This window comes from Danio rerio, chromosome 13, assembly GCF_052040795.2.
Source record: "Danio rerio strain M-AB ecotype USA chromosome 13, GRCz13ab, whole genome shotgun sequence".
Classification (NCBI taxonomy): domain Eukaryota; kingdom Metazoa; phylum Chordata; class Actinopteri; order Cypriniformes; family Danionidae; genus Danio; species Danio rerio.
In genome coordinates, this window is record NC_141033.1 from 45,655,001 (window position 1) to 45,681,700 (window position 26,700).

The 26,700-nt window shown below is 34.5% G+C and overlaps 1 protein-coding gene across 2 annotated transcripts in view; it reads left to right on the forward strand.

Moving 5' to 3' along the window:
- Nucleotides 1–26,700, forward strand: part of cdh23 (cadherin-related 23) — a 495,141-nt gene that overhangs the window by 284,842 nt on the left and 183,599 nt on the right. For both annotated transcript variants that reach the window (XM_087277778.1, NM_214809.1), the window contains 2 exon segments: nt 20,134–20,198; nt 24,577–24,814. In XM_087277778.1, coding sequence (XP_087133904.1) covers nt 20,134–20,198; nt 24,577–24,814 — 303 coding nt within the window.

Genomic DNA, 26,700 nt, shown 5'->3' on the forward strand with positions numbered 1-26,700 from the left:
AGCCATGGCACCATTTTATTATGTATTCTTGATTGTTGGATGTTTTCCTTGTTGGGAAAAGGTAAAAAAAAAATCATTTTTGCAGTTAATCATCAGTCACAGTGCAAAAAAACCCCATTGTTTTCTGTCTTTTATGTGGAGTATAGTGTGTATGTAAGTGTGACAGTGTGAGAGAGCTTTGCGCACTTATCTTGATATGTCTGAGAAAATCAAAATAAGCAGCTCAGCTCTCAGAATATAGTAAACACAGTAAGTGTATTTATACATGCACACTATAATCTGCCGTTTTACTCCATATAACTCCATATAAAACTAGATTTGTTTTTTGCACAGGCCTACCTAAATGGTTAGAGCTGCACTGCAAAAAATGTTTTTCTTGCCTATATTTTTTTGTCTTGTTTCTAGTCTAAATATCTAAAATTTCTTATATCAAGAAGAATTTTCTAGACAAGCAAAACATATTGTCTTGTTTTGAGAAATAATATGCCAATATTAAGTGTGTTTTTCCTGAAAACAAGCAAAATAATCTGCCAATGGAGTAAGCAAATTAATCTTGTTTTTTCTTTTGACATAAGATTATTTTGCTTACCCCATTGGAAGATTATTTTGCTTGTTTTAAGTAAAATCTCACTTAATATTGGCATATTATTTCTCAAAACAAGACAATATGTTTTGCTTGTCTAGAAAATTCTTCTTGATTTAGGAATTTTTAGATATTTGGACTAGAAACAAGACAAAAAATCTGAGTCATAAAAGCATTTTTGCAGTGTGCCAACTGATGATTAACAGTAAAATTTTCACAATTGACCTCTTCCCATCAGGAAGAACCACAAGTCACCAGAAGTCAGTGGGGCAAAAACAGCCACCAACATAACAAAAGGGAAAGTCAATTTAAACAGTACACAAGGTTTGAAAATATTTTTGCTACTATTTTTTAAAGATTGTTTTATATATTTACAATGGAATACAGTTTGTTGATGCTTTCAGTACAATGCACTGTACAAAAGTAACGTGCGGTGAGGTTTGTGCATAGGTGAGGCACAGCTCTTTTAGCCTTCAGGGTCATACAAATATATAGACTCGGAGTATTTGCCAACTACCGATAGTGTTTCATATATCATATCAGCATTCTTTATATACACATGGCAGGTACATATTGGGCCAAGGAAGAATGTAAAATGTTCAGCGATTCAAGCACACTAGTCTTACCTTTACTTGTAAATGAAGTCTTTAAATGACTTGAATTAACGTTACTTTAAATTGATTGAGTTATCTTCTGTCCCGTCCTTTGAAGCAAGCCCTTTAGTCCACATTGGTTGTCCATTATTACTCATGTTTTGATTAAAAGTCCAACTGTGAGAATTTTTTGAGCTGAGATATTAACGTTACCTCCAGGGTCTTTGCAGGCAGTCAGAGCAAAACATAAAATAACAGACTCCTATTGAACTTTACTGCTTAGAAGAAGAGCAACCACAAAACACGAATAACATGCGCTCCGTTGCAGTAGAGCTATGGCTTTATGTCAGATTCCAACACTAAATAAGTGATAGACATTTGTGAAATACATTACCTATCATATGCAAAGTGAGGACATATACTGTAATAAAAATGTCTACAATGTATTAAAACATTTTAGTAGAGCATTGGTAGCATACACCGAGTAAGCATAAGGCACGCGCTCAAGCCATTGTGCACCCTTGAGCATGTGTCTTTTGCTTACTTGCGCAATCTGATGTGAGACACAGCTTGGGCTGCCTCACCTCACTTTCTACGATGTAATTGAACAGAAAATACAGCGATTTTGATCATAAAAAGGATTGAAATCATTTGAATTATAGAGAAATTGCATTTATAGCACAGATCAGTGGACACGTATTGATTTTCTCATTAGTATACATCTCATGAAGGCAGGTGAGGATGATGACAGGTCAGGCACATCCTATCCTGACCGCACGTCCCTGCTGTCCAACATCATTCAGACAGTAAGGTTTGGTTTTGGGGACTTTTTGTAGACGTAGTTTTTTTTATCTTTCATTTTTTGTGCAAAAATAATAATTTTTTTTTTTTTTTTTTGGCATGTAACTGTCGTTCTTCATAAAACCACATATACAAAGCTTATTGTGTGTTTGATAAAGCATAGGTACACACACACACACACACACACACACACACAGAGAAAGAGAGAGGCGTTGTTTAATATTTATCAGTGATGGCATTGGTTATCATAATAAATATTTATAGTGATTTAGTTTGTGTGTGTCTCTTGAGATGAGGGCAGCTCATATCTGTTAAATTGCTTCTTTGTTTTGGTCTGTCTTTCGGCTGTGTTTTGTTTGCATCTCTCAGTGTCCTATTTATTATTTTTCACTTGCATTTATACACAGTCTTTTCCTTCAGCCATTATAGCGCTAATGGATTTCTGTCCCTTTGAGTGTGTATGTGTTCACTCATGGTTTGAATCAGTGTGTTTTTGGTGGTGTGCTATTTGTTCAGACGCAGCACATCTCCTTTAGCACTTCTTATTTTCTTATATTTACGCTCACTTGCCACTTTATTAGGTACACCTGTCCCACTGCTCGTTGACTCACATGAATCACATGGCAGCAACTCAATGCATTTAGGCATGTAGACATGGTCAAGACGATCTGCTGCAGTTTAAACTGAGCATCAGAATGGGGAAGAAGGGCTGGTCTGAGTAATTCCGAAACTGCTGATCTACTGGGATTTTCACGCACAACCATCTCTAGGGTTTACAGAGAATGGTCTAAAAAGAGAAAATATCCAGTGAGCAGCAGTTCTGTGGCCGCAAATGCCTTGTTGATGCCAGAGGTCAGAGGAGAATGGCCAGACTATTTTTAGCTGATAGAAAGACAACAGTAACTCAAATAACCACTCGTGACAACCAATTAATGCAGAAGAGCATCTCTGGACATACAACATGACCTCTCTGCGGAATATTTCCAGTACCTTGTTGAATCTATGCCACAAAGGATTAAGTCTAATAAGACTAGTAATGTGTACCTAATAAAGTGGCCAGTGAGTATATGTATGCGTGTTCACATCCATACACTCAAATTGAGTTCACCATGACAATCAGTTATTTTTGGTATAGATTTTTTATTATTTATGTGTTATAGGAGGTGTTAAAAGAATAATGTTTGCTGTTTGTTTAAACTACATATTTAAATTGAGCTAAAACAACACAATTATTTTGAATTTTTTGTAGACAGTATAATTGTTTTATCGAATGTTAATCAAAACAGTGTCTTAAAAGATTTGAAAACATTTCATTTTTTTCTAATTTTAGGTTATTTTCTAGTTGCACCAAAGTTTACTATTATTTTTTAGCCACATTATTGACTTGGGGTCTAGTTTGTATGGTATTGAAGGGTACCTATGTTAAAAAATCTACTTTTCAAGCTGTTTGGACAGATATACGTGTGAATATAGTGTATAGATCGACATTTTGGGGTGATATAAACACACCCAGTCCTTTTTTTTTTTTCAATTTAACAACATAAAAACGGTGGACCAATTAGAGCGATTTTGAGACCGACCGCAACTTGTCGGAGGAGTGCGGTTTCCCCACCCACCTATTTGATTGACAGCTGCGTATTAACATGTCTCCGTAGAAATGTGCATAATCATATCAGCAAGACATGACGTACGTAAAACTAACCGCTACCTGATGGCTAGAGTTATAAAACAGAAACTTCTATGAGTTTCTAATAAATAATCTAAAGGGTGTTTTGAGCTGAAACTTTACAGACGCATTCTGGAGACACAAAAGAAGTATATTAAATCTGGAAAAATGGGTAACCTAGGCACCCTTTAATGCAGTTGAAGGTATTAGCCTATTAGGTATTATTTTAATTATCTCATTATATTTAATTATTCAACATAGGCTCATTCTGTAAACATTTCTAGTTTTCAGGCTCATTCTGATTACATACCCCATATACATTTCTGGAGAGAGCCAAATCCGTCCCAGGAGTTATGTTTTTTATTTATTTATTTTTTATTATTATTATTCTTTTTTTACATTTTTTGTTTTTGCGAATCCACCAGTTTTTTCAGATCTCAAATTCCTCGCCTGCTGTTCTCACATAAATCCACCAGAGGGCGATGTCGACTGGCTGACTTACTTAATGACCAACCCACCAAACCTGTTTTTCACCAGACTTGAACCCCATTGTTGCCATCAACTCTGCTAGCGGTCATCTGGTTAGCTTAAAAAAAGAACGACGTCATACCGCCCTGTAGCGTTTGTTTTAAAGATGAAATGTAGCCATACGTACTTCTGTTCTGGATACATAATTCGTAATCTCCAGAAATGTTTATAGGGCTACGATCTTAGGATGAGCCAACAGAATGCTGTGACATTCAGTTTAAAATTAATTTTATTTCAAATGCTACAAAAATGCTCTTGCTCTTTTAAATATTACTTGAGAACATTTAAAAATGAACCCACATTTCCCAGTATTGCTAATGATTTTGCCTTCACCTGTACCCATGACAGTTGGTGTTACGAGTCTGAAATGCACAACTAAAATAGTTATTACAGTAATTAAAGAAGAGGAGTTTCATTATCTGGGTTTCTGTTCTGATTTTTTCCGCTCTCTCATCATTCTTTGCGTTCACTTTTAATTTCTTGCTTTCATCATAAAGAGCAGTAAGAAGGAGGACAGTCGCTGATGATGGTTTGAAGTATCGCTTCTGGCTAAATACAGACCTCATAATTATGTTGGCAAATCTCTCTCTCTGTCTGTCTATCTCCATATAGTTTGACTGTGTTGTTCATGTCACACTTATTTTAATCCTTCTTTTTTTGTTGTTGTTTTGGCCAAATGTTGAGGGAAAGCTGATCTTCTCTCTTTCTCTCTCTCTTTCTCTCTCTCTCTCTCTCTCTCTCTCTCTCTCTCTCTCTCTCTGTCCACAGCACTTCTCTCTCCTCCTTTAAATCACTCCTTTACTCATTTTCTTATCACAGTCCTCCAGTTTGTTAAGACGTTCATCGTGTGTGTGTGTGCCTGTGTGTGTATGTGTGTGTGTGTGTGTTTATCTAATTGCTGTAATAGGTTTATTGAGTAAACAGTTGATAAGACTCAAACATCGCCCTGAGGCAGCACTCGTCTTTCCTGTTGTGTGATGATTCTTGAAGGAAAAAAAGTGGATGTACTTTTTATATGTATAAAAAAGAGGAGTTCACATCAATTTAAAAAAAGGTATGCTATAAACATACAAAGCATATTAGATGCAGGTATCTACAGTTGAAGTCAAAATTATTAGCCCTTAGTGAATTTTTTTCCCAAAATGATGTTTATCAGAGCAAGTTATTTTTTCACAGTATTTCCTATAATATTTTTGCTTCTGCAGAAAATCTGATTTGTTTTATTTTGGCTAGAATAAAAGCTGTTTTGAATAAAAAAAACATTTCAAGGTTAAAATGTTTAGCCCCCTTAAGTAATCTATTTTTTTTTTTTTTTGGATTGTCTACAGAAGAAACCATCGTTATACAAAAAAAAAAAAAAAAAAAAACTTATCTAATTAACCTAATTAACATAGTTAAGCCTTTACATGTCACTTTAAGCTAAATACTAGATCCCTGAAAAATATCAAGTAAATATTATTTACTGTCATCATGTCAAAGATAAAAGAAATCAGTAATTAGAAATGAGTTATTAAAACTAAATCTTTAAAAATCTTCTAAATCTATTAAATAGAAATTGGGGGAAAATATGACGGTAGCCCTGGGCTCAATTATCTCCCAGGTCAGGGATCTCTCCAGGACAGCATGCCAAACCCGCTAATAGCATCAAGCCATAGATATATACACCAGATATCGCATAGGGACCCTGAGCATGCGTCAGTAGCGCCGCCACATTGGTAAAGTGCTCCCAGGACGAATGTCATTCAACCGCACTAGTCAAGACAGTGTTATTACGTGAAGATGCGGGACTTTAGCGATGTCTACGGGTGTAGTAACGAGCAAACAAAGAAAATAAAGCACAAAGGCAAAACATTTCATAGATAAAATTAAGTTTTTTAAGTTTTTGTATGTTCTGAACTTTTGTGCTAATCAGGTAACGTTATTGAGAATAACAGTCACTTACTGCATTCACCATAAGGCAAAGCAGCCCCAACTCGCACTAAACACTCGGCTTATGCTAGTTTTGTTGAATAAAATCAGTAAACAATGCAAAAGAAATATGACAACGAGATGCTGCGCTGCCAGAAACTTGTATTATTGTCGGCTAACGTTAGTGAAAGAGTCGTTCGGGGGATTCATTCACAAACGAATCGCTCCCTCTGTTAGTATGAGAAGTGAAAGCAGGAGAGGAGGTGTGTTTCAGGACATGGATTAGATCAAATTTAACAGAGAAGGTGGATAGTATATTTCTGTACACACAAACATAAGCTTTTTGTCAGGAATGCCCGTGCGATCACTGATCCATCAATGTAGAAAAGTGATGTAAAATTATAATTTTTGTAATTAAAAAAAAATTGCAGACTACATCCAGGAAAACTCCCGATCATAGATATATGTGTACATCTCTGGCTTTGGATGGCCACAGTCCTCCACTGTACCTTGGTCCCACAATCATTTCAAAGGAACGTTACACTGTTCCAAAATGGCGGCTCTACTGACGCATTCCTTCCAATGGCAACAACAGGGTAGGCGACATCTAATGTATATATCTATATCCAACTCTTGAATTCTGTTAACCTTCTATGCCATGGTATTGGCCCTTAGACAACAAACTACTTTTTTAGCCCACACAACACCCCTTTACATTTTCACTATACCTTAAGGTTCCTGTCATACAACCGGGGCAAGTGTTTGCCCTTTATTTTCAGACCAGCGCAACCTTTATTTTCCTTTTTTTCACCATGTTGTTTAAATAGTTTAATATACATGTTAAAACTATAAAACAGTAGAAATTCTGTACTAGAAAATATGAACTCGTTGGAAACATAATGTATTCATAGGTATGGAATTGCTTAAGTACTAACTGTACAAACATTTACCTGCACATGATTGACAGTTTTTCCCCCTTGGTAGTAGATTGAGAGATCAGAGAAGTACTGTACAACATGGTCGGAAGTGGACAAAAGACTTTAACCCTATTTAAATGCCAGATTTGAACAGAAATGCGTCTCTTGTTTTACCTGATCCGATCGACCAAAATGCATCTTGTTACCCGGTATAAACATGACAATACTTGCGAACTCCCAGTCTCATCCACATTAGCTGTTCCCATGGTAAGCTCAATAAACAAGCCTACTTATGGTGCGCGATCAGAGGATGAAAAAGCCGCGCAATGCAGTGTGTAGTTACGCAAGGCGAAAGAATAGATTGCCTGAATTCAAATTGCATAATGACAAGAAATAATATAGATTGCCCTAGAAAACACATTAAAATGAAAGTAAGGAGCCCGATTTTAAAAATATAAGGAATATAAAGTACAGAAATTTGTGTAAAAATGTAAGGAGTAAAAGTTGTCAGAAAAATATGTAGTGTAGTAAAGTACTGATACCAGAAAAATCTACTAACTACTGAAGCCCTGCACAAGACCTTTGGCCAGCGGAGAAATTAAAATGATCGCGCCCAACTGAGTCTGGTTCTCTCAAGGTTTTTTTTCTTCACTCCCATCAGGTGAAGTTTTTTTTCCCCTCTCCGCTGTCGCCTCTGGCTCGCATGGTTCAGGATTGGTAGAGCTACGCATCGATGAATTTGCTCTTCAGTGTTTGAACTCTCAGTAATGATTAAATCACACTGAACTGAGCTAAACTGAACTGAACTGAACTTAAACACTAAAAACTGAACTACACTGTTCCATTTACTATGACCATTTATGTGAAGCTGCTTTGACACAATCTACATTGTAAAAGCGCTATACAAATAAAGCTGAATTGAATTGAATTGAATTGAATACTAGTCTACCAGTATTTGTACTTCGTTACTTCCCATCTCTGCTTTGGACTGTGGAGGAAACTAGAACACCCAGAGGAAACCCACTACGCACAGAACTCCACACAGAAATGCCAAGTTCTTGCTGTGTGGCAACAGTGCAGTTTTTTTCTTCTCCTAAAACAACAATTCATGCCATAGAGGGTGAAACTGGAAAAATAGAACACTATCATGCATGTGTGTGGACGCTAATCAATATATTCAGAGTTACCTTTACAGTTAAGGATTTCCAACATCAGTTATTTATGAATCACCTCCCTATTTGGATGTCTTCATTAGTAAGTTGAGTCTGATTGTTTTTAATTTTTTTTTATTTTGACAGTATTCAAGTTAATCTCTGTAGATTAATAATGCCCTCAGGGTGCCAGATGAATGTTGGACTGTATGTGTGTGTGTTTGTGTGTGTGTTTTGCTATTGCTCTCCTGGATTAATGCGTCTCTAACAGCTTAGTCACAGATTCACTTTGACCACCGAGACTAATACTTTCTCTCACACACTTATTTGAGTGGGCTAATAAGTCGAATTTACTCATAACATTGGAGGAAACTTGTTCCATCAAATGAGATAAGTGGCTAATGATGATGCCTCTGAAAACATGTCATTAAGTTCAGCTAATGAGCTTAGAGTCAACTTGTGCTGTTAACTAATTGCACGTAGTCTTCTGAGTGGTGCTTTTCAGATGTTTGTCTCTAAGTCTTTGACTCTAAATTAACTTAATGTGAACTCAATTATAATTGTCATATTAAAGAAAATGAATAAATTAATGAATATTAATTAAATAGTGAAATATTACTGCAATTTAAAATGGCTATTTTCTATATTAGTACATTTCTTATAATATAATGTTTTACAATAAAAATAATAATAACAATAACGTTATAAAAATTAATTTCTGCTCCTTGTGTAAACAACTTATTTAAAATGAGTTTTTTTGGACAACTTAAATCTACTAAAATCTTACGTAAAAACAGTTAAGTTATTCTGCTAGAATGACTAAATGTGTTGTTGCTATTATTATTAATATTAGGCTCATAGTAATATTAAAGAGTTTATCAATTATCATTTTGTTATACAATAATATTATCAATTGAATGCATTCTGACTTATTAAATACTACTACTGATAATAATAGCATTTTATTATTATTATTTTGCTAAAATTATTATATTATTAAATATTATTATTATTATTATTATTATTATTATTATTATTACTACTACTATTATTATTATTATTATTATTATTATTATTATTATTATTAATGCTAATAATAAAATAATAATAATAATATTAAAGAGTTTATCAATTATCATTTTGTTATACAATAATTTTAGTAAGTGAATGTATTCTGGCATATTAAATAATAGTAATAATAATAATAATAATAATAATAATAATAAGATTTATAATAATAATAATACTAATTGTATTAAATGACTTAATGTATTATTGTTATTAATAGTAGTATTAATAATAATAATACTGATAATAATATTAAAAAGTTCACCAATTATCATTTTGTTATAATACAATAATATTAAAAAATAAATGTATTCTGACTTATTTGATAATAATAATAATAATAATAATAATAATAATAATAATAATAATAATAATAATAATAAATGTATTATTTTTCTTATTTTGCTAAAATCCTAAATGTGTTGTTAATATTATTCTTTTTATTATGCTTCTTATTATTATTATTATTAATGCTGATAATAATATTAGTGTTCATCAATTATAATTTTGATAATATTCAATATTATTATCAAGTAAATCCATTCTGACTTAATTTAGTAATAATAATTTTATTATTGTTGTTTTGCTAAAATGAATAAATTTATTTTTATTGTTATTCATTCATTCATTCATTCATTCATTCATTCCTTCATTCATTCATTCATTCATTCATTCATTCATATTATTATTCATAATAATGCTGATAATAATATTAAGACAGTTTATAGGACAAAATTGCTATCAATGTTTAGTTATTAATTAAAAGATATTTTTGAAACTAACTAAATATTAGTAAATTCATTTATTCATTTTCTTGTTGGCTTAGTACCTTTATTACTCTGGGGTCGCCACAGCGGAATGAACCGCTAACTTATCAAGCATGTTTTTACACAGCGGATGCCCTTCCAGCCACAACCCATCTCTGGGAAACATCCACACACTCTCATTCACACTCATTCACTATGGACAATTTTAGGCTACCCAATTCACCTGTACCACATGTCTTTTGACTGTGGGGGAAACCGGAGCACCCGGAGGAAACCCACGCGAACGCAGGGAGAACATGCAGACTGTTAACAGAAACGCCAACTGACCCTGCCGAGGCTCGAACCAGCAACCTTCTTGCTGCGAGGCGACAGCACTACCCACTGCACCACTGGGTCGCCTAAATGTTAGTTATTTAGTTTAAAAATTGTTAAAACAAAGCAGTGTACAATGTCCATTAAAAAAATATTGGAGGAAACTTGTTCCTTCAAATAAGATGAGTAACTAATGATGATGCCTTTGAAAACATGTCATTAATCACATCATACTCTACAGTTTCAAATGTTGGGGTTAGCCAGAATGCTATGCTGGGGCACAAACTGATAGTTTTGAGTGAATGAAATGGGTCTTTTTTTGTTGGTTCTGTTGATGGTCTGTTGTCTCATCTGTCACCGCTTGATCTGTTGAGCGTTTCTCCTCATCTTGCTGTCACTCTGGCTTTCATTCACACTGACACGTGTCCATCAGAGAGAAGCGTCTTTTCAGGGTCTCCTAAAAATGTATCAGGTGCACGTTCCTCTGCTATTTCTCTGAAGTTTGACGTCTTTGTGTTTCTGTTGGACTGGAGTTTCAGGTGTGAGTCTCTGGTAGAAAGAAGGGATGGAGAAGAGAAAGAGGAAGAGAGATGCTATCAGTTTTGTCGTTCTGATCCCTGTCTGTCTCACCTGACCTGCATTAAGTCTCCTGTCATCGTATGGACTGTTGTCACACTAACACACTGTCATCAGCACACTTATGGGCCTGTCAGTCACAGCCTGAGAGAAAGAGAGAGCGATAAACAGAGAGAGACTGAAGAAAGGGGAGGATTTTGTTTGTGCAAAAGGGCATGAAGGAGCGATATAGAGGGGACAATAGAGAGAGAAAAATAGATGCGTTCTTTTTTTCTTCTTTCTTTTTTGTTTGCCAGCTTGGTAATTTGTTTATTTGCTGTGTTTATGTTTATTCTGAGGGTTGACATTTCATTTGTTTATTTGTTCATTTTCTTTCTTCAGCTTTTCTTCTTATATATGGAGAGAGAGAGAGAGAGAGAGAGAGAGAGAGAGAGAGAAAGAGAGAGAGAGAGGGTGTGAGACGTGATTTTTAGACTAAATAAATCCTATGATTAATTTTGAAAATGCTCATTTGTTCAACTGAAAAATCACAAAATGTACACAAATATAGGTGTAGTTTGAAATCAATTTGTACTATATGAAGTCAAACTTCTATTTTTATAAATTATAATGTGTGTGCATACACATTGGCCACTTTATTAGGTACACCTTACTAGTAGCCTTCATAACTGCCTTAATCCCTGCTGGCAGAAATTCAACTAGGTACTGGAAATATTTCTCAGAGGTTTTGGTCCATATTGACATGATAGCATCACGCAGTTGCTGCTGATTTGTTGACTGCACATCCATGATGGGAATCTTCCACCTCATCCCAAAGGTGCTCTATTGGATTGAGATCTGGTGACTGTGGAGGCCATTTGATTACAGTGAGGTCATTGTCATGTTCAAGTAACCATTCTGAGATGATTTGTGCTTTATGACATGGCGCGTTATCCTGCTGGAAGTAGCCTTCAGAAGATTGGTACACTGTGGTCATAAAGGGATGGACATGGTCAGCAACAATACTCAGGTAGGCTGTGGTGTTGACACGATGCTCAATTGTCACTAATTGGGCCCAAAGTGTGCAAATCCCCCTCACCACTATCACCTGCCTAAACCGTTGATACAAGGCAGGATGGATCCATGCTGTCATATTGTTTAAGCAAATTTCTGACCCGACCATCTGAATGTCGCAGCAGAAATTGAGACTAATCAGACCAGGCAACATTTTTCTAATCTTTTATTTTCCAATTTTGGTGAGCCTTTGCTAATTTTCTAGTCTCAGTTTCCTGTTCTTAGCTGACAGGAGTGGCACCTGACCCGGTGTGGTCTTCTGCTGCTGTAGCCCAGTGGTCCCCAACCACCGGGCGGTAGACCGGTACTGCTCCAAGGAACAATTAGTACCGGGCCACATAAGAAACCATAAATTATTTCTGTAGAAAACATTCCCCCCGCGACTTGGTTTCTTCCATTCACCCCCCGCCATCTCACGTGAAATGAACTATGCCAAAATCCACCACGGAGCGGGAAGAACGATATGAATATAGCTATATATGAATATAGCAATGAATATAACTCACCGGTGGTTGTTGATAGTTTAAAGTTATAAAACAGGTATTATAGAGTCCAACTCAGCAGAGCATTTAAGGATTGTGCATATATGTGTGCGTGCATTGCTAAGTAAGTACCTGAAATCATTGCAATAAGTATCTATATGGAGTTTCACATAATCATACTCATTAGGGCTGTAACATGCCAATACATACATTTAATTCGGCTATACGGTTGTATTATTGTTAATATGTTCGTCAGTTGAAATGTTTGGCACAGATGTTATGTATTTGATGCATATAAACCTTGATTGAAACATATTCAGACCGCGATAGTGCAACTAGCACATGCGCATTGACATGCACTGAATATTTTCTCTTTATTGAATGATTCTCTGTAAACCCTAGAGATGGTTGTGCGTGAAAATCCAAGTAGACCAGTCGTTTCCGAAACACTCAGACCAGCCCTTCTGGCACCAACAACCATGCAATTCAAAGTCACTTAAATTACCTTTCTTCCTTATTTTGATGCTCAGTTTAAACTGCAGCAGATCGCCTTGACTATGTCTACATGCCTAAATGCATTGAGTTGCTGCCATGTCATTGACTGATTAGAAATTTGCGTTAACAAGCATTTGGACAGGTGTACCTAATATAGTGGCCGCTGTGTGGTCATTTACATTTATTTGTCCTATCTGTTCTTTGTGTTCCATTGGCTGATTAGTTCCTTTGTTAGCTTGTTACTCCACACTGATTGGCTGACTCTTTCCTGAACTCATTGTCTATTCATTTGCTCACTGAGACGAGGGAAGTGAAAGTTTGCTGCCCGTGTTGCTCTGGCAGTATTTTTCTAACAAACGGTTTTGTTCGGTCGGCTGAATCCACAGTATTGCGGCACCATGCAAGCTCTGGTCACCATCCACACACACACACACACACACACACACACAGAGGGTGAGGTCATCATCAGGGCACAGTTGAATCATGAGTTTTAATAGTGGCACTGACAGCGGCACACACTCACACAACTCTATGACCCTGTACACCCGCCGCCGCAGAGCCAGTCAACTGAAACCCCATTACCAGCACCCAAAAGCCATCCATCAGACAGAGACAAATTAAACAACAAGCTCTTACATCACACACTTACCTTGACATTAACATCAGCAGCAGCGCCGAAAAATTAAAGAGGCCTAAATCTGCTCAGGAACATCACATGTGACAGTCCGTTTCGATGAGGATCAGACTAAAATCATTTCATCAGGGGTTGAGAGTCTGAGCTCTGGGATTCACACACTTCAAAACCCATTTTGTCAAATTCGGCAAACACTTCAGTGAAGACTGTGCAGAGAGACTCCTGCAATATCAGTACTTAAATGTAGTATAAAACAGATAATATAAGTTACGCTAGATTATTATTGAAATGCAAGTACATAGATTAAAGAAATACATCAAGTTAGAGTGAAGTTACACCCTTTTTACTAATTGTAATACAAATAGTTCCAGTTTTGGAGCCAATTTTACACAATCGTTCAGTATTTTCTTATTGTTTGAATTATTGGTTGATTGGTTGTTGATTGATTGATTGGATGGTTGATGTATTGATTGATTGGTTGAATGGTTGATTGATTGATTAATTAGTTGATTGATTGATTGATTGATTGATTGATTGATTGATTGATTGATTGATTGATTGATTGGATGGTTGATTGATTGATTGGTTGATTAGTTGATTGATTGGTAGATTTGTTGGTTGGTTAAATTAATTGATTAATTGATTGATTGATTGATTGATTGATTGATTGATTGCTTGATTGATTGATTGATTGATTAGATGTTTGATTTATTAATTGATTGGATGGTTAAATGGTTGGTTGGTCGGTTGATTGATTGGTTGATGGAGTGATTGGTTGATTAAGCAATTGATTTTTTATTTGGTTGATTGATTTATTGATTGGATGGTTGATTTGATTGATTGATTGATTGATTGGATGATTGATTAATTAGATGATTGATTTGATTGGTTTGTTGGTTGGTTGATTGACTGATTGGATGATTTGTTCATTGATTGATTGATTGATTGATTGATTGATTGATTGATTGATTGATTGATTGATTGATTGATTGATTGATTGATTGATTGATTGATTTGTTACTTGCTTGGTTGATTAAATATATCTATTTATTTCAGATTCAATATATATAATAGGCAATTAATTAGCCAGAAGTTAATAGTGGCAATTTGTACTTAAGCTAAACAGTTCACTTTTTTTTAAGTTAAAGATTTGCTTTTTGCTTAATATACACTCTAACAGATGTTTCTTTGTATATTTTGAATGAAGATATTGTTTCTCTCATATTTGGACATTTTATTTTTACTACAATTATTTGAATCAAATAAGTATAGCCACTTTACTTGCTTTTTATATGCTTTTAGTGTATGAAAATCACTCTCATTTGATATGATTTGACACCATAATGGGGTATCTTTGGGTTATCAAACATATTGGAAATACTTATTTTAAATAAATATATTCATTTACTTATGAATATACATTTATATAATTACACAAATGAAGGGCATAATTATACTAAAATACAGTATAATATATTTGAGTTTAAAAGTTTTTTGGTCAAAAGTTCACACTTGTTGATTTAAAAGTTGTTTTAAATACCAGATTGCAACATTGTAACTCTTTGCAATGTATTTATAGTGTGATGTTTATCACAAATATGTTTCTTATCAGGGGTGGCATAGTGGCTCAGTGGTTATCACGCTCGCTTCACAGCAAGATGGTCATTGGTTTGAGCCCCGGCTAGCATTTCTTTATGGAGTTTGCATGTTCTCACCATGTCGGTGTGAGTTTCCTCTGTGTGCTCTGGTTTCCCCACTGTTCAAAAACATGCAGTATAGATGAACAAATAATTAAATTGGCCATAGTGTCTGAGTTTGTGTGTGAATGTTATACTACATGGGTTTTTCAGTACTGGGTTGCGGCTGGAAGGGCATCCGCTGCATAAAGCATATGCCAGAATAGTTGGCGATTCATTTCGCTGTGGCTTCAAATATGTATGCTATATTTTTCTCATAAGGTCACGTAAAAGAACTGTGGTTGGTGACTTTAAATGTCATCAGATGCTCTCCACCTGTTTAAGTGGGCAGATTTTGGCAGGAGTAAACCTGCAAATTGTCCATCCAGACGACGACTATTGGCAAAGTCTGGCTACATGAGGCAACTGAGAATACTCCAGTGTTTGTGTATAATTACCACAAATAACTGCACAAAACTCTGATCACAGATCTGTTTCAGCCCACCAATGAAAGTGCCCAGTGGCAAAAGTGCTGCAAACAGACACCTGCACATCTGCTTTGATGGATTATCATTTACAAAACAGAAAACAGCTTTTCTCTATATCAGGATCCAGCAGATGTTACACTTGCCATTTGTATGTGTGTGTGTTGAAGAGAGAAGCGTCACTTGTCATACTCAGTTTTTCTTTCTCACACACACACACAGCTGCGTCGTTGTTACAGCAGGAACTTTTCTCCTTTTTTGTGTTAATTTGCATAAAGATACAAGTCAGGTTTGAATCTGTTTGCCTTCAGCACTGAAGCACTTTATTTCAGCATGCGCACACACACACACACGCATTTCATGCTGTCTGTTTGCTACTATTAAACATCTATTTCTCTGGATACCTGTTAATGTTCCTGTGCTGTAGTTATCATCAAATACATTGCCATTTTGGGCTGTTTTTGTAATGTTGAATGCATGCCAAACTCAGCATCTGTTACTATGGTTTCTGCAAACACTTACTCACTGAAGTAACATATTTAGATTTTGTATTCACAACGCTACTAAATTGATGACCACATTCATACTGTTTCATCATTCCCTAATGAATTTACATGGTATATTTCCTCCATTTTTACACAAACGGATTCATTTAGAAAGGAAAAATAGTTATGTCTATTGTTCAAAATTATTATTATTTTTTGTTTATTCGTTGATTTATTTGACAGTAATTAATCATTTTATTCATTAGTGACTACTAAATCGATGGTGATGGTAAAGACATTTATAATATTACCATTTAGATTCTGGGGGTATTTAAAACACATATATATTTTTTTTTACAGAATTAATTTTAAAGTGATTCTCTCTAATGGGTTGCAGTTTGAAAATGACAGTAAATGTAAAGAATTATGATGAAAATATCAGTAGTCATTTTTAAGTGAAATAAATATCTATATTTATTAGGTCATAGTACCACTGTGTTTTTAGGTGTATTTATAATATATATATATATATATATATATATATATATATATATATATATATATATATATATATATATATATATATATATATATATATATATATATAATTTATAATATTTTGACAATAAAATTATAATAATTAGCCATTTGCAATCTAACTGAATCTTATTGAATTTTATTGTTTTATTTAACAATAAAATTATAATAATTAGCCATTTGCAATCTTATTGAATCAGAAATATGGGTAGTGTGTTCTGTGAAAACTCAAATAGAAATAAATGTAGTTTTAAGCAGAGAGCTGATTAATTTTACATATAATTAAATTTTATAGTGAAATAAAATAAGTGATGTTGCCTCACAGCAAGAAGGTCGCTGGGTCGCTGGTTCGATCTTCGGCTCAGTTGGCCTTTATGTGTGGAGTTTGCATGTTCTCCCTGCCTTCGCATGGGTTTCCTCCGGGTGCTCCGGTTTCCACCACAGCCCAAAGACATGCGGCACAGGTGAATTGGGTAGGCTAAATTATCCGTGAGTGTGTGTGAATGAGTGTTTGTGGATGTTTCCCAGAGATGATTTGCGGCTGGAAGGCTATCCACTGTGAAAAAACATCCTGGATAAGTTGGCGGTTCATTCCGCTGTGGTGACCCCAGATTAATAAAGGGACTAAGCCGACAGGAAAATGAATAAATGAATGAAATAAAATATCTTTCTTCATTATTTTGTAGTACACTGTGTTATTAATGTGTATTTATAATATTTATTTAACTATAAAATTATAAATATTTAGCAACTAATTAATTGGAAAGTATTATGTGTTATTAATGTACTTCAACTGTTTTATTAATGTTCATGTATAATATTTATTTACCATGAAATTATAACAATTAGTAATTTGCAAACTTATTAAAGTGGAAATATTGGGAGTGTTTAGTTTGTTTTAAGTAGAAAGCTAAATTTGACAGATAATTACATTTTATAGGGAAATAAAAGATCTTTATTTTATACTACAACTGTGTTGTTTATGTGTATTTAAAATATTTGTTTAACAATAAAATTATAATAATAAGCAATTTACAAACATATTAAATATGAAATATTGTGAGAATGTTCTGTGAAAACTCGAATAGAAATGCATTTATTTTCTTTTCTTACAGATAATTACATTTTATATTGAAATATTACAATATCTTTATTATTTTATAGTACAGTTGTGCTAATTAGGTCTATTTATAATATTTATTTAGCATAAAGTAATAATAATTTGCAATTTGCAAAGTTATTGAATCAGAAATATTGGGAGTAGGTTCTGTAAAAACTCAAATAGAAATATATATCTATTTTTTCCCAAGTAGAGAGCTAGTTAATTTTACAGATAATTACATTTTATTGGGAAAATAGAGATTCTTTATTTATTATACATATATATACAGTACCGTGCAATGTGGTGGCTCAGTGGGTAGCATGTGCGCCTCAAAGCAAGAAGGTTGCTGGTTGGAGCTTCGGCTGGGTCAGTTGGCATTTCTGTTTGGAGTTTGCATGTTCTCCCCGTGTTTGGAGTGGGTTACCTCTGGGTGCTCCGGTTTCCCCCACAAGTCCAAAGACATGAGGTAGAGGTGATTTAGATATACAAAAATTGACCGTAGTGTATGAGTGCGAGTATGAATGAGTGTATATGGATGTTTCCCAGTGATGGGTTGCAGCTGGAAGGGCATCTGCTGCGTAAAACACATGCTGGATAAGTTGACAGTTCATTCCGATGTGGCGACCCCAGATTAATAAAGGGACTAAGCCAACGAGAAAATGAATGAATATACACTACCTGACATTAATCTTGTCGCCTATCCAAGTTGTAGGAACAACAAATAATAACTTGACTTTTAGTTGATCATTTGGTATCAGAAGTGGCTTATATGAAAGGCAAAGGCCACTAGATTATGCTTATTTTACCAAAATAAAATATGATCATGCCTTGATTTTAAATTATTTAATTAGGACAGTAAGGTCTGACTTTTCTTAGACAAAAGTCACTTAACAGAAATAATGTACAGTATAGAATATAAATGCTGCAGTGGAAAAATAATGAATATTGTGTATGACTCCCATGAGCTTGGAGGACTGCATCCATACATATCAGCATTGACTCAAATACCCTAACAATCAGTCTTCTGAAATGGCAAAGAAAGCATTCCTGCTGGACTCCCAGAGTTCATCAAGATTCTTTGGATTCGTTTTCAATGCCTCCTCCTTCATCCTCCTTCACCCCAGACATGCTCAATAACGTTCATGTCTGGTGACTGGGCTGGCCAATCCTGTAGCACCTTGACCCTCTTTGCTTTCAGGAACTTTGATGTGGAGGCTGAAGTATGAGAAGAAGAGCTCTCCTGCTGAAGAATTTGCCCTCTCCTGTGGTTTGTAATGTAATGGGCAGCACAAATGTCTTGATACCTCAGGCTGTTGATGTTGCCATCCACCCCTATACTGAATGTAACCCCAAACCACGATTTTTCCTTCACCAAACTGATTTCTGTCAGAATCTTGACTCCAGACGGGTTCTTTTTTCTACCTTCTGCCACTTTTCCAAATGATCAACTAGATGTCAAGTTATAATTTGTTTTTCTTACAACTGGGATCGACAAGACCTTTGTTAGGTAGTGTATATAAAATAATAGTTAGAAATATACAATCTTTTTGAATCTGAAATAAAATATTGGTAGTGTGTTATGTGTAAATGCATAGAAGCAGCAAGTATTACAAAATTAAACCGAAATGTTTGTTTGCTTAGGACAAGTGAACTACAACACACTTTTTTTTTAACTGCAAATAAAGTCCAACGCTGTCTCACGGCAATTCATAACTTTTTGATTTAGTGGCTAATTCTTATAAATTTGTACAATCTCTCTTACACTTTAGTACAATTTGCTCATTCTCCAATGATGGTTGGGTTTAGTATCTTTCACATGTCTATTTTCATACTACAACTCGTGAATTTGTACAAATTAGCCACTAAACTGACAAAACGTAAAATAGTTGTTTCCTCGTGGGATCAGGCTGGAAAATCAGTGTTCTTGAATGAGGTTGAACGTGTCAGAGAAAACACTTCTGTGCTGTCACTCATCTTTACTTTCTCCTGCTTTAAAGCTTTGCTCTTTGTAGAGGTGGATCTGACATTAGAGGAGAGGAAGGTGAAGTTAAAGCTGCTGTTGTTTCGGGGTAGAGGACGGGGCGTGCGGTTCATGCCAGCCCATCTGCTGTGAGCTCAGATCCTGTGTGTGCGCGTGTGTGTCAGTGTTAATCGTGCAGAACCGAGTATTTTGTAGGGTAGGACAGGCTATGCTGACAGCATCATCTCAATATTAAAACACTCAAGACTTACACACATTCGCATGCAGAGCGAGCACCACTGTGTCTCATAGATGCTCATGTTTGTGTTTGTGTGTGTGTGTTTCTCTCTGCAGGCCACGGATAATGACATTGGCACGTTTGGAGTGGTTCGGTATTACTTCAGCGATGAGCCAGACCAGTGAGATTATCATTCATTAACATACTGTGACCTTTCACATTGATACAGCATCCTGGTTAATTCATTCATTTCCTCTGATTCATTTAATCCTCATCTCTGTAGGTTTGCATGCTTTCCCCCTTCTGTTCCTGTAGACTGCTTGCTTTGTGGCTGTGTTTGCAATGCATAGTGTTTACTGCCTTTACTTCTTGCAGCATTTCATATTTTAAAACGCATTAGGCTTATGTCTCATGACATTACGATATGCACATCATTTGTTGAGCAGCATGCAGTTATTAGCTTATTTCAGTAATGAAATGAGTAATTCACTTTTTTATTTTTTAAGGAAAAGTTATTTATAAATGCAAACATTGTAGTTAATTTGTTTATTTTGTTCAGGAGTTAGACATATTTATACATGCATTTATACATTTGTTTATGCACTCAAAAAAAAAAAATGTTGAATGAACATGATTTAATCGTGGCACCCTTTATGCATCTAATCCAATCAAGTAAACCTGAACTGCTTTGAACATGTTGTATGAACACAAAGCACATTTGTAGATAACACATGGTTTCAATATGTCAGTCTAACTTCTTTGCAACTAATTGACTCAAAATGTTTGTATTGTGTTATTCTAATTAAAATGATTCTAATTAAAAGCTTTACTTTAACGAAATTAACGAAATTATGTCTTGTTAAGTCAGCTAGTAAATTTCTTGTTCAATATTGTTGTTTAAATTCATTCATTCATTTTCTTGTCGGCTTTGTCCCTTTATTAATCCGGGGTCGCCACAGCGGAATGAACCGCCAACTTATCCAGCAAGTTTTTTACGCAGCGGATACCCTTCCAGCCGCAACCCATCTGTTGTTTAAATTACATTTTTTAAATTACAATACTATGAAGCAAGATTTAAAATTAAGTAATTCAACACAAAAAGGACAGAAAACATGTTATATATATATATATATATATATATAATATCTTTTATTATAGCCTTTAGCAGGCACCAATCACATTTAAACAAATTTCTTCTTTAATATTCTGATACAAAATGTTATTTAATATCCAAAATTGTAATATGTAATATAAAATGTATAAGAAACATTTAGCCAACAACATAACATGCATAACATTCAAGCTCTTGGGAAAACCAATTCCCAAACTGTGCCGAAAACATGCAGTGATTTGTCCATTTGAAGCGTCTCAGTCTCATTGAATCAACATGTTCTGATCAAAATCATTTGATTATTTCTTGATTCAGTTTCAAATAACATGAATTAATCATTTAACATACGTAAATGTTAACATTTTTTCTTTTCAATCTGACAAATTTTTATTTTGTAAATCGAATAAATGCCTAGTTGATTTTTTTGAGTGTGGAAATTCAAACACTCTGCATTAAATTAGCTAAAACTAAAACTGAAAGTGTAAATGAAAAGCTAATTAGTAATCATTTTTTTTTAAAAATAAACAAATTAATAAAAACTTAAAACAACAAAAGCCTCTCAGCAGACACACAACATCAGGATGGTAATATTAGGTTTGATTTAAGTCGCCAGCATCTAAGGACGGTGTTATTTGTATGTCCAATAATAACATGAAATAACATCGATATTTGATTTGATTAGTTGATTATAGGTTGTGTTGGAAAGTGACCAAAATCCAACATATTAAACCAACATCATAATACTGACATTTATTCATCAGGTATGGCAACTAAAATCCAACGGCTGATAGTGGTATTGTCCACACAATGTCAAGCTTTAACATGTAATGTTATGTAATGCGTATTTACTGTATATAGCGCATCTATTGTGTATAGACGTACACCCAAAGCGCTTCACAATTATGAGAGGGGGCCTCTCCACACCACCACCAGTGTGCAAAGGTGCCAGTGCGCTCACCACACACCAGTTATTGGGGGAGTGGAGGGACAGTGGTAGAGCCATTCCATGTATGGGGATGATTGAGAGGCCATGATGGGTAAGGGCCGATGGAGGAAATTTGGCCAGGACACAAGGGTTACACCCCTACTCTTTACGTGAAGTGCCATGGGATTTTTGATGACCACAGAGAGTCAGGACCTCGGTTTAATTTCTCTTCTGAAAGACAACATCTCTTAGACATTGATATTTAGTTGTTTTCAGGTTGTGTTGGAAAGTAACCATCTGTCCGACATTGGACATTGACGCTGGCCTGACATTGGGTTTTGATGTTAACCCGATTTACATTTGGGAAAAAAAAAATAAAAAATGTACCATGACGTTGGGGTACAGCGTCAATCTGATGTCATGTTGACATCCTGTGTCTGGTTGGATTCAACCAATAATTATTATGGGTTGAAAATGTATTAATATTAATTATCATAAAAGCTAAATCAAAATATTAATTAATAGTAAATATGTAAATTGTAAATTATTCTAAATAATGCATTAATATTTACAGTAACCAAAATGTTAAATAAAAATTTATAATTGGTGTGTTTATTGGCTTTGATCAGGGGTGACCAACCCTGTTCCTGGAGATCTACCTTCCTGCAGATTTCAGTTGCAACCCATATCAAACACACCTGCCTGTAATTATCAAGTGCTGTTCAGGCCCGAAATTAATTGGCTCAGGTGTGTTTGATCAGGGTTGGAGGTGAACTTTGCAGTTACATGTAGGTAGATCTCCAGGAACAGGGTTGAGCACCACTGCCTTAGATTCTGATGGGAGGAAAAAATCTCCTCCGTGTATGTTCAGTAATTTCAGTTTTATGGCAATAAATTGGTTCTTTTCATTGCCTTTAAAGAGAAATAATTCCACATAAACATTGGAGGCTGAGAAAAATACTCAGAAGAAATATATTGAGAAAATACTTAAAAAAATATTTTGGAAGAAAATGCAAGAGGCGTTGGCATCTGAACTCTTTATACAGTTGAAGTCAGAATTATTCGGCCCTCCCCTGTTTATTTTTTCCCCCAATTTCTGTTAAACAGAGAGAAGATTTTCTCAAGACATTTTTAAACATAATAGTTTTAATAACTCATTACTAATAACTGATTTATTTTATCTTTGTCATGATGACAGTAAATAATATCTCACTAGATACTTTTCAAGACACTTCTATACAGCTTAAAGTGACATTTAAAGGCTTAACTAGGTTAATTAGGTTAACTAGGCAGATTAGGGTAATTAGGCAAGTCATTGTATAACGATGGTTTGTTCTGTAGACTATCGAAAAATATATAGCTTAAAGGGGCTAATAATTTTGACCTTAAAATGGATTTAAAAAATTCAAAACTGCTTTTATTCTAGCTGAAATAAAACAAAGCAGACTTTCTCCAGAAGAAAAAAAATATTATTAGACAAACTGTGGAAAAAATCTTTGCTCTGTTAAACATCCTTTAGGAAATAATTAAGAAAAAAAATTCTAAGGGGGTTTAATAGTTCTGATTTCAAATCTATGTGTATGTTTATATAAATATAAATATATCCTCTGTGTATGTTCAGTAAGTTTAGTTTTATGGCAATAAATCAGTTGTTTTCATTGTCTTTAAAGTGAAATAATTCAACATTAACACAGGAGGCTAAGGAAAATACTCATTTTGAAAGAAAAGGCAAGACTTCACTTAGAGGTTTTGCATCTAAACTCTTCATATATGATTTAAATACAATAAGTTTACAGTTGAGGTCCTTAATTACTAAAATTGAAAATAAATCAAGCATATATATACACACATATCCCCATTTTTCAGTCACAACAAATGAAAGCATTTGTTTGCTTTGACTAATTGTAATCGGGGGAAAAATATCAGATTATGAAGTCAAATTTCCATAGCCCTATCCACTAATTAAGTGTGACGTCACTCAAAGCATTTTCCGGGTCCAAGTGCTCTATCAAACTGTAAGAGAAGACTAAAAAATGCTAATAATAAAAGCTTACAAAGCGATGTAATACTTTTGAAAATCCTGATCGCATTATATATGATGGCCAGAAAGTGATTAGTTGTTTATAAATTGTTCAAATATTGATGTCTGTGATGCAGCATGTACAGAGACGGTTGTGTACGCCATGATTTTATATAAAATTCCCTTTAATGTGTGATATAAATAAACAGAGGTCATGAATGAATATTTTATCAATTCAGATGAGTAGTGGCTTAGACCCGGAAACAGTATTCCAAACGTCATGTCTTAACAAGTGGATATGTGTCCAATGACTACATTTCTAATGACTAAAACTGGAAGAAAATTATAAACAAAGATAAAAGTACAACAATTTTAATGTATTATGCAATTCTGGACACATCCCCTGCATGATCCAGGACTTTCAAACTTCTGAATGACTAGTTGCTATAATTTCTTAATCATCTTGCTCATGTTAGTTGGTTGATGGTGGCTGGTTTGCACAGGTTCTCATTGGATGCTGAGACGGGTTGGGTGACTCTGAGAGGTCGGCTGGATTATGAGCTCATGCGGCGCTTCACTCTGACCATACTGGCCCGGGATGGAGGAGGAGAGGAGACCACAGGACGCCTCCGCATTAATGTGATGGATGTAAACGACAATGCTCCGGTCTTCCAGAAGGAGGCGTACACAGGCTCACTCATGGAGAACGAACAGGCTCCGCAGCAGGTCATCCGAGCCCGGGTGAGAAACATCAAGTGGCGATTGATTTAAAAAATATACAAAATTGAGGATTAACTAGAACAGGGGTTCCCCAACTTTTCAGCCCGCGACCCCCAGAATAACAATGCCAGTGGCTCGCAACCCCCAAATTCCTTGGAGGTGTACAATATGAATATACAAATATTGCACGCACAACAATAATCCTACAGTATACAAATACAAGAATATTGACAATAGAAAAAACAGTCTAATGACCATATAATATTTATAGTCATTTATTAATTTGTTAAATTTAATATAACCTCAATTAAAGAGACCAGTTTTCAGCAGCAATGTTTTCAGCACAATTCTATTCTTGTTTTAATTTTGGAGACTGCCTTCCATTCTACCTTTTATAAATGTAAAACAGGCCACAAAAATTTAAATCAATAACCAATGCATAAAACATACCTTAAAAATTTTAAATAAATTTTTTTTAAAAATGTTCGGAGGTCCAGAATCTATATCCAGGGCCATGCCTATAGTAGGAAACATTGAGTTTCTCCCATCTGTGTGGGAAGGTGGATTTTGAATATGGGCAGATAAAAGACTTATAACAATAATTGAGTTATTCATTGGAAAAGAAATTAAATCATTCTCACAACTCCAAGAACAATTTATTTCATCTAAAGATATGTCTAGGTTCTTCCAATAAGACATAACATTAAATGCAAGAAGCAAAAAAAAGAAAAAAATATAACTTAAACAGGTCAATATAATGGAAAAAATGACTCCATGTCTTCAAATGAAGACTTTCATTTGATATTTTTCTGAAAAGGTGGAAAAGTATTGCGACATATTTAGATATGTATATTTAGATATTACTTAAACTATCCCCACTGCAATTTAAGGTAACTACAATATAACACAATTTAATTCGATGTTCAAATGTATCCCCGTAAAAAGTAATTATGATGGCAGAACCTTTTATTTACTTATTTTTATTATTTTTTTTAATTATTACTATTTTTATTATTTTTATATATATTTTCATTTTAATGGCATTTTTTGTATTCCCTCATCTGTAAGGCGTTAAATTGGAAAAAAAAAAAAAGTGAAGATTTTTTAAATAAAAACTTTCTCAAAAATTTTTTGGAGACCGCCAATCAGAGATCATTCTCAATGGTCAGTTGTGGCCTGTATTTATATGTAATTTATTTGGTTGCCATAAAAGTGTCTAATGTTTAACCTGGTGCAATAAAAGTAATCTGCTGCAGCTGAAGCTATTGCTGTGTTTTAATCTAACGTAAACAGCAATCCAATGAAAAAAACTAATTGAAAGGCTGATGGTAATTTTAATAGTTTAATATATTTTATTTGACTTTTTGAAATCACCAAGCATCCCCCTCTCATTGTCCCATGACCCCCACTTTGGGTACCACTGGACTAGAACACTGTAAAAAAAAAATCCTGCTGCCTTAATTTTTTTTTGTTAAATCAAATGACCTTTTCTAGTCATTTCAACTTAACGTGACTCGAACGGACTAAAAATGTTAATTCAAACCTGATCATCTTATTAAAATAATTCAGAGTGCATCCGGAAAGTATTTATAGCGATTCAGTTTTTCCACATTTTTTTTGTTACAGCCTTATTAAAAAATGGATTAAATTCATTTATTTTCTCAAAATTTTACACACAATACCCCATAATGAAGAATTTTGAGGAAATAAATGAATTGAATCCATTTTGGAATAAGGCTGTAACATAAAAAATGTGGAAAAACTGAAGCGCTAAGAATACTTTCCCGATGCATTATAAATCAAATTAACTTTTTTAGTCAAATGGACTAAAAATATTAAGTTAAAATTAGTATGACCTAAAGTTAAACTTTGCAGAACTTAAAAAAATTATCAAAATAAGTTAACCT